The sequence below is a fragment of the Lethenteron reissneri genome, chromosome 14 (genome assembly GCF_015708825.2).
Source record: "Lethenteron reissneri isolate LAM-NWPU_2019-01 chromosome 14, ASM1570882v1, whole genome shotgun sequence".
NCBI lineage: Eukaryota > Metazoa > Chordata > Hyperoartia > Petromyzontiformes > Petromyzontidae > Lethenteron > Lethenteron reissneri.
The window spans coordinates 6,192,212-6,200,872 of record NC_083792.1 but is presented as its reverse complement, the minus strand read 5'-3'; the positions used below and the strand labels follow the sequence as shown (position 1 = coordinate 6,200,872).

The 8,661-nt window shown below is 53.1% G+C and overlaps 1 protein-coding gene across 1 annotated transcript; it reads right to left on the bottom strand.

The window, feature by feature from the left end:
- Positions 1-2,660: 2,660 nt before the first annotated feature.
- LOC133342312 (galectin-related protein-like) lies at positions 2,661-6,477 on the bottom strand. Its single transcript, XM_061551400.1, has 4 exons — positions 6,445-6,477; positions 5,204-5,292; positions 4,645-4,816; positions 2,661-2,970 (listed from the first exon to the last, which is right to left on the bottom strand). Exons 2-4 carry the CDS (start codon positions 5,245-5,247, stop codon positions 2,827-2,829), a joined length of 360 nt encoding a protein of 119 aa, XP_061407384.1. The 5' UTR covers positions 5,248-5,292; positions 6,445-6,477; the 3' UTR covers positions 2,661-2,826.
- Positions 6,478-8,661: the final 2,184 nt, after the last annotated feature.

The following is an 8,661-nucleotide window of genomic DNA, read 5'->3' as shown; positions in this document are numbered from 1 at the left end:
GAGTCGGGTATCGAACCCAGGGGCTCCTTGCTGTGAGGCGCGAGTGTCACCACTGCACACACCCCGGAGCCCGTGTGTAGTGAGTCACTTCGGAGACACTAATAGTAGGAGGCACATACGTTAATTCTACACTTAAACACTTCTGCTCACACACGGGATAACAACAGACGGGTCAGGACAGCCGGCACGCTGTCTGACTCACGACGCCGAGGAGACGAAGACGTAGCACGACGGGTTCCATTCCAAACGACAGCCCCGATCTCAGCCTCGGGACCTCCCTTTTATGCCCCCCAGCGTGGCCTGGCTCCGCCCTCGGCCACGCCCTCTTCTGGAACCTACCAGAAGGTTCTGGGCTATACCCCACGTGTCCCCTCTGTCACCTTTGCTCTACATCCCTTAACCCGGCCTATCACGTGCCCTGTTAGCCGACCAGGCTGCTACGTCCTGAGATGCCCTCTCTCTGCCAGCAGCCAGCGCTACGCACCCTAATGACCCATTCCATGGCATTGCATGTTCTGCTGGCAGATCGGCTGCTACATCCCACAATTCCCCTCTTTGTCAGTAACCAGCGCTACGCGCCGTAGTGACCCATTCTATGTCACTACACAAGTGCCAGACAAATGAGATGCAGTCGTATATACGTGTACTCTATGTTCCAAATCAGCCTTTAATGGTCACGGATCAATGAAAATACAAGACAATGTACATATCAATGTTTTGCATAGGTTTCTTAAATACGCAAATTCATATATATGATATAGAATATATTTTCTTTAATTGCTTTGTTAAACACATTTTGTATGATGGTGTCAGCAGATCGAGTCTGTGAAGGTTATTTCGCTGTGCAATGCTTCCCCGCACCATTGGCTCACCGCGAAGCAAAATATACTGAAGACAAATATGCGTGTATTTGACATCGCATAAACGGGTACGATACTTTATAGTAGGGGTGGGGAACGTCCGGCCCGTGGGCCGTATAAGGCCCGCGAAATCATTTGGTCTGGCCCTGCCAAGGCAACCGCAGGCGAGACTCGAAATTAAATAAATCTCGGAGCAAACCTGGAAAAGCAGTTGCAAGTAGCAACATCATCAATACCAGCTAACATCACACGCCTCGCCAAAGAGAAGCAGTTCCAGCCATCGCATTAGGGGCGAGTTAATTAAATGTTTGGCCAAATATAACAGGCTAATTTTTTAGTTGATAATTTTGTATGGCCCGTGAATCTATATATATAAAATCGCAAATCTGTCTGTCGGTCTGTCTGTCTGTGTGTGTGTCTGTGTATCGGACCATACGCAGTTTCATTGGACGAAATGTCAGGGATTTGCGAGACACGATTGGTCCGGCGGTTGCCCCTGGCAACGGGTAGCGACGCATTCGCCGCGGGGTGGACGCCATTTTTAATTCCCGTTAAAAATAGGCGCACGCATTAAATTCATCAAAGTTTCACGTCCTCTTCACTCCCCCCCCACCACAATGTGTGCAATTACTATTATAGGGTCGGTAGATTATAAAATTATAGCGATTAGACAGTATTATTGTAGCGCGGGGGGGGGGGGGGGGTACCGGACCCAGTACCCAGCCTCAGCCGGGTGGGCAATCTAGGCGAGGCCGGAGGCTCTGCACGGTACTAGGCCTCGACACCCACCACGCGACTCTGAGCTAAATTCATCAAAGTTTCACGTCCTCTTCACTTCCCCCCCACCCCAATGTGTGCTATTACTATTATAGGGTCGGTAGATAATACAATTATAGCGATTAGACAGTATTATTGTAGCGCGGGGGGGGGGGGGGGGGGGGACGGCCCCGGTACCCAGCCTCAGCCGGGTGGGCAATTTAGGCGAGGCCGGAGGCTCTGCACGGTACTAGGCCTCGACACCCCACCACACTATAGGCCGTACATATTACTGCACAGCGGCCGAGGAGATCGTGGCTGGGGGGGGGCAGGGGTAGCAGCCCATCTGTGTATATATGTAAGGTTATTAAGAAATATATTTTTCACCCGGGCAACGCCGGGTACTTATGCTAGTGATGTTATAAATATCCAAATGGCCCTTGGCAGAAAAAAGGTTCCCCACCTCTGCTTTATAGGCTTTAGATTTCAAAAACATAATATACGCGTTATTCCACTTTTGCTATGGATATGCCACATCCTGGACACCGATGCAAATGAGATGTTCCGTCGCAAGGGGGTAAATAATTGTATTTTATTTTCATTCAAGCCAGATGTAACCATTCACCCTCTTGAAGTTGACCACAGTGATGAGGCACTGAATGTCGAAACCAGTCCGGCGTTGGCTTTGCGTTCAACCAACGCTGCTAAAAGGACGCTCGCACTCTCGAAAAGCTGTGGCGGCTGACGAGATGTGTCAAAATGCTTTGTTAATATTTTGTTAATTGGAGAAACAAATATGGGAATAAGGGCCAGCGTCTGCTTATTCGTTTTGCTACTTGATGGTTTTTGGTTTAATTGGGAGTCGGGCCCGGCTCGAGGTCCTCTCGCGTGGGGGGTAGAAGGGCGGGCAGGGCTGTGGGGGGGGGGGGGCTCCGTGACAGAGATCCACCGCTACGGAGGAAACGTGCGTGTGGGTGGTGCCGAGGGGACATCTACTATTCTTAGGTTTTTTCGGTAAAGTCACGTAGGTTAAAATTTAAAATTAAATTAATAAAAGTCCTTGCAGTCACGAAAGCTTCAAATCTGGGACATCTACTGGCGGAGCTGCAGGGCCGGGCTCAGCCTGGCGCACCCCACCTCCCTCCCGTGGCTCGGGCCCTGCTTGGTGGGGGGGGGGGGGGGGGTGACCCCGGGCCCCGCTGGAGGCCACTCAGGTGACCTTGGTGAGCCTCAGGTCGCCGCGGACGCGCACGCTGTTGATGCTGTGCAGCGGTTGGAGCCGGTGGCAGAACCCGCAGAGGTTCTGCTGGTCCACGGTGACGCGGAATCGCTCGTGCTCGCACAGCAGCTCGCACTGCCCCCCCCAGCACAAAAGACAAAGAGAGCCCCCGTGTAGCCTTTAGCAGCAGACTGATGGGGCAAGTGCTGTTAGCGAGTAGCTCCGATGAAGGACGACACGGCGCACGCGGGTGAGGGCGGGGGGGGCAGCACCACGTCCGGCTGCTATTGTCTCCCCAATGCTGATGTTTACACAACGCGACAGGTGCTAATTTAACACTGAGTTGACCTAGGGGAGACCCACTGTTATTGTTCGTGAGCGAAATCGAACTCGTGCTCGCCGGGTTGTATATAGCGCGGTGCGCTGACCACCGTGCCATGGCCCCCACACACTGCCTGCAATACGGACACACAGTGCGGGCAGGAGGGGTGCCTCGCAGAAATACTTACCCGAGCTCGATTCTGCGTAGAGTTTGTGTGTTCTCCCCCTGTTCTCCATGGTTTCCTTCCCATGGCTAAACAAATAAACCCACACACAATGCAAGTGGTGTATACTCTTTGGTTCTTCCGGTAAAGTCACGTAGGTGAAAAGAAAAAATATTTGTTTTCATTTTTTTTTTATATTTTATATTTTTTTTTTTCACCTACGTGAATTTACCGAAAGAACCAACGAGTATGTTGATCCTTGCAGTCACGACAACTTCAAATCTAGAATTAATGCAAGTGGTGTTGGCCAAAATATCATCCCACGACTGAAAATGTGCGTGGCAAATCACTCAGTTGGGAATCACACACGCGGCAGCAGCGTCGCCCCCTACTGCGAAAACTTGGCAGGAGCCCACTGAGAAGAGCTTGAGGCTGGCTCAGTGTGGAGTTTTGTGCTCCCTCAAAGTGCCTTGGGGGGGGAAGCGTTGGCTCAGCGGTTATCCCGCTGTGCCGTGAACTCGATTAACTGAATTGTATTTCCGGCTCACGGCTAAGATCAGTGGCGATGCGGTATTCGAATCTTCTTTCAATCACAATTATTCACGCACATAACTCGCTCTCAAGGTGGAGAATTCCTGTCTCACGCCTGGCGCTGCGTGAAAAATAAATGTATCGATATAAAACACTCTCATGCAGCAGTTTCATTAGGTAAAACAACTGACGCTTTTCGAGATGAATACGTAACGTGATTAATTCCAACATTAAAGATTGAGTGGCCGAAGTTGCTCACTAGCTCCACTACTGGCGGAAGGAGCTTCAGCCTCAGGAGACGCAGTCCGGTCTCCTCTTCCACACTCGCCACACGCCTCGCAAGCGATCATTGACAATTCGGTGACGTAAAGAGCAACGCTGTGGTAGAAGAGCCCAGCAAACGCGAGTTCGCTCGGTGAAGGCCGGCTTGAACCCGCACTTACTTCACAGCGTCCATCACCAGCAGTCTACCCCGCACGGAGATCTCACAATCATCTCACAAACCCTCCTAGCTCTGGAACATTTCCCTTAACCGTTAACAACTGGAGCCAAAACTGCCTCCTATCCTCGTGTGAACCCCTTTAGCCAATCCAGTCCTCTCCAGCCGAACATCGGGGTAGTGACACAATCGTACGATCGATAACGGATCATTTTGGAACGTCCCGTAACACACTTAACAAACAAACAAAAAAACACAAGCTGCTCGCGACGCCGCTATCCACTGGCGGATGCGTGCCGTCGATCCGTACGCGCGCCAGCCGAGGGTGAACCGCGCCCGAGGCTCAGCACTCGCCTTGAAGGGCTGCCCGGGGGTGAAGGGGAAGTAGGGCACGCTCGTCTCGTCCGCGCCCCACTGCCCACCGAGCATGGCGTTGCGCGCGATGGTGCGGCCGGGGAACTGCACCTCGAGCCTCAGCGCCACGTCGGCGCCCTCCTCCGAGCCGCACGCCAGCTCGATGGCAAAGCTGTCGGGGGAGAAGACGGCGCACGAGAAATGTGGGGAAAACACACACACACAACCACCACCGGACTCGCAAATACTGCTTTTCCACTGCCACATCCGAGCCGAGCCAGTGCGCGACCCTCGCGGTATGGGTGGTTTTCCATTGTTTTTTTTTAAATACCAAGCTGAGTCGGAACCAAACCGTGATGCTCCGGTCTCACAAGATGTCTGATTCGGACTCGGGGCCAAGCAGGGCCATGAGCGGTGCTAATGACTCGTTCGTTGCGCGCGACGTCAGTACGGTACACCGTGAGGACACGAGGTGGCTGCGGCATCTCAATGAGTCTCGACATTCACAATGGAGTTGTTACGTTGACACGGACTTTAGTTTTTATGTTGACCGGAATACCTCTTGGGACGCTTGGAAACGATGGCAGTCACCAGGATCCGCATGCCAGGTCTGATGCCGGTCTTTATCCTCCCAGCAAAGGGCAGCCGCTGTAAGAGACAACGTCCGCTCCACGTCTCTACCCCGACGAGGCTCAACCGCAGCGCTGGCTCAGGTTAACGCCGAACATTGCTTTGGCGTGCCTCCCGTTCGCCTTCTCTCAAGTGCTCATTAGACATCAAGCGCAGCCCTGCAATTTCTTGCTCAAAGCCACTGCTGCCAGGCGGGCCTCCATTCGAGGGAACTCTACAGGGTGGTTTTGGCCTACTCTTCCACCCTGGTCAGACATCTTGAACTAGGCAGGGGTGCCCACATTTTATCCCCAGCACACGTGGTCTGCTGCTAGACTGACTGGTGTACACCGCTGTGAGGATAGAGGCGATGGCAGGGGAGTAAAGAAAACAACGGGGCCATTGTTTTAGCTGCCACACCGGCAGATGGCATCGAAGTGTGCTAACCATTGCACCGCGATAGAACCCCTCATTGGTAATTAAACAATGTTATTGTATCACAACATTACAAGCATTGGGGCGCAAGCGGTAACAATTTAGCGTGAAGATTGAAGTGTGGAGAGGAGGTCAAAACAAGAGTGAATTGACAGCATATTGAAAAATGCCCTTCTGGCACATGCAAAATGTAGATTTGAAGCTTTCGTGACTGCAGGAATTCATACTCTTTGGTTTTTTCGGTAAAGTCACGTAGGTATAAAATTAAATAAATCACGACGCTTTCGGGCGCAACACAAGCGTCTGGACAATGTATTTATCAGTTAAAATATTCCACCTGGATGATCTCTCGAGATGGAACATCTCTTTCGCAAGCGAGGCCACGGTGTTAATGGACTCACACACAACACAAACACACGTAATGACACGTACATGTATATACACACATACTTTGAAATATGTAAATGTTCTGTCTCGTGTATGTGTGCTTACCAGAGTGGGACGCGGTAGTGCTCTACAAACCTGGCAACCCCAGTTTATCTGAACTGGACCTGGACCTCCCCTCAGTCGACTGAGCCTCAAATTATTACCTGATGCAGTGTATAAACATCGACACTTGGGACATGAAGGCAGCCGGGCATGGTACTGGTCACCCACCCCTTCGTGTGCAATGTCGGCCTTCATAGGTGCTCACTAACAGCACTTGCCCCAATAACCTGTGAAGGCTACACGGGGGAATATTTGTTTGGTGCTTACCAGTGGACCCTCAGATTCCTCCTCATCACCATCGTCCTGCTTTAGGGAACATCAAACAGAAGTCCTGAATATTAGCACGAAGATTTCAAGATTCAAGTTTATTTGTTGAACCAGGTCAGAACTCCAGAAACCAGGATAGAGGAGTGTCATTTGCAAGAGTGGTGACCCGGGTCAAAAACTAATAGAATAAAGTACAGCAATGAGGCAAAGAGAAATCAGCACAAAAACAACGGTGTCACCACGTGAGAAATTGAAAATGTTGCACAATGTAAATGATAAAAGATACATTCAGTGTGCCGCCAGTTGGCTCGGATAAATGAAAAGACTTAACACGGGTGGAGCGGTGGCACAGCGGTGAGTGAAATCTGTTACGAACCCGGTGACCTGAGTTCGAATCCCGTTGACAGCTAACATCATTGACAAGTGATGTCTGACCCGGTCCTGGCCCTCATTTCAATCCACACGAACCAGTGTGAAGTGAAGTCAAACAACACTCATGACCAACATGGCACGAGCAGGCTTTCATCCAGCTGGTATATTTATCATGGCTGATGAGGATTATTACGACAATAAATGAAAATCACAACTTTATTTTCCGAATAAAGCCAATCGAGCTTCGAAGCTTTTTTTCAAGGGCGACTCGATCGATAAACAACATCAACGCATTCCACAATTACGGATACAAATTCACACTTCAACTTTCGTGATTCTTAGAGAGCCAGTTTAAATGAGGACATAGATCGCAGCATGGAGATGCCGATAAAGACGAAACTGGGTGGTTCCAAAAGTCTGGGACAGCAGCTAAGGTTAACATTTTTTTTTGCTCTCAAATTGCGCGCGACATCTGCCAAACCGTGAATTTAAATCAGCAAGAATAGTGGTGGCAGAGTGAGACCTTGTCGGTGACAGGCGAGCGAGCGGTGGCAGCAGTGCTACTCACAGGTGGGGGAATGTATTCCGCGCCGCGCCTCTTCATTGCGACCGCTTGCTGCCCACTGCGGCGAGGGGCAAGAGGAGCAGCAGAAGCGCGTCTCCCAGCGCGGCCCCCACGGGCCTCGCGGTGAGGCCGCAGCCACGGCGCCCGCGGGGCCGGAGATGTTTGGAGGCTCGGGGCACGCGGCGTCCCCAACATTCCTGGCCGGTCCAGGCTCGTGGACGGCTCACGATGCGTACACCACCCCCAACCCACCTCCACAGCCACCCCCCCGTGACTCCCCCCCACCTACCCCCCGTCCCCCCCCCACCTCCACAGCCCCCCCACCCCCCCGTTGCCCCCCATCTCCACAGCCCCCCCCCCACCCCCCGTGCCCCCCCACCTCCACAGCCCTCTCCACTCACCCCCCGTGCCCCCCCACCTTAACAGCCCCCCCCCCACCCCCCGTGCCCCCCTCCCACCTCCACAGCCCCCACCTACCGTGCCCCCCAACTCCACAGCCCCCCCCACCTCCCTGTTGCCCCCATCTCCACAGCCCCCCCCACCCCCCATGCCCCCCCCCACCTCCACAGCCCTCTCCACTCACCCCCCGTGCCCCCCCCCCCATCTCCACAGCCCCCCCCCCACCCCCGTGCCCCCCCCCACCTCCACAGCCCCCCCCCACCCCCCCGTGCCCCCCCATCTCCACAGCCCCCCCCACCCCCCCCGTGCCCCCCCCCACCTCCCCCACCCACCATGCCCCCCCCATCTCCACAGCCCCCCCCCCCACCCCCGTGCCCCCCCCCACCTCCCCCCTCGTCTGCTCTGCCTTCAAGTGCGCAGAGCATCCTGTACTGGCACGCAGCGGCAGATACAGGGGCGATAATTGTTCGAATAAATATTTTTTATTTGTTAGACGAACTAAAACAAATCGCTTCTGAAATGTCCGACCAGGGGTGGCTCTTCGGTGCGTGGTTGTGATCGGACTGTGATTGACACGAAGTTCCATCCGCACATTTTCCTCCCACCTCGACGCGCACCGATCTCGTGAGATCTCAGACGCGGCTAAACGGAATGCAGCTCGGTCATGATGAGTGCCAGCACTGTACGGACCTTCAATAGTCAACAGATTATCTGGTGGTGGTGGTGATGATGATGCTGCTGCGTTGGCAGCGATGGTGCACAAACACAGACAACAACAACATCAACTCAACACATTCGCCAATAATAACGCCGTGGCCTTAAATAATACTGTACGCAAAAGGCAACGTTTCGGGCAAACGCCCTTCTTCAGAGCACACAGA

Excerpts from the sequence above, each read along its gene's own strand:
- LOC133342312 (XM_061551400.1), bottom strand. The coding sequence starts at position 5,247 with ATGCGGATCCTGGTGACTGCCATCGTTTCCAAGCGTCCCAAGAG. Across the intron at positions 4,817-5,203 it reads GTTTCCAAGCGTCCCAAGAG|CTTTGCCATCGAGCTGGCGT; the intron begins GTATTCCGGTCA and ends CTCCCCCGACAG. Across the intron at positions 2,971-4,644 it reads CCCCCGGGCAGCCCTTCAAG|TGCGAGCTGCTGTGCGAGCA; the intron begins GCGAGTGCTGAG and ends TGGGGGGGGCAG.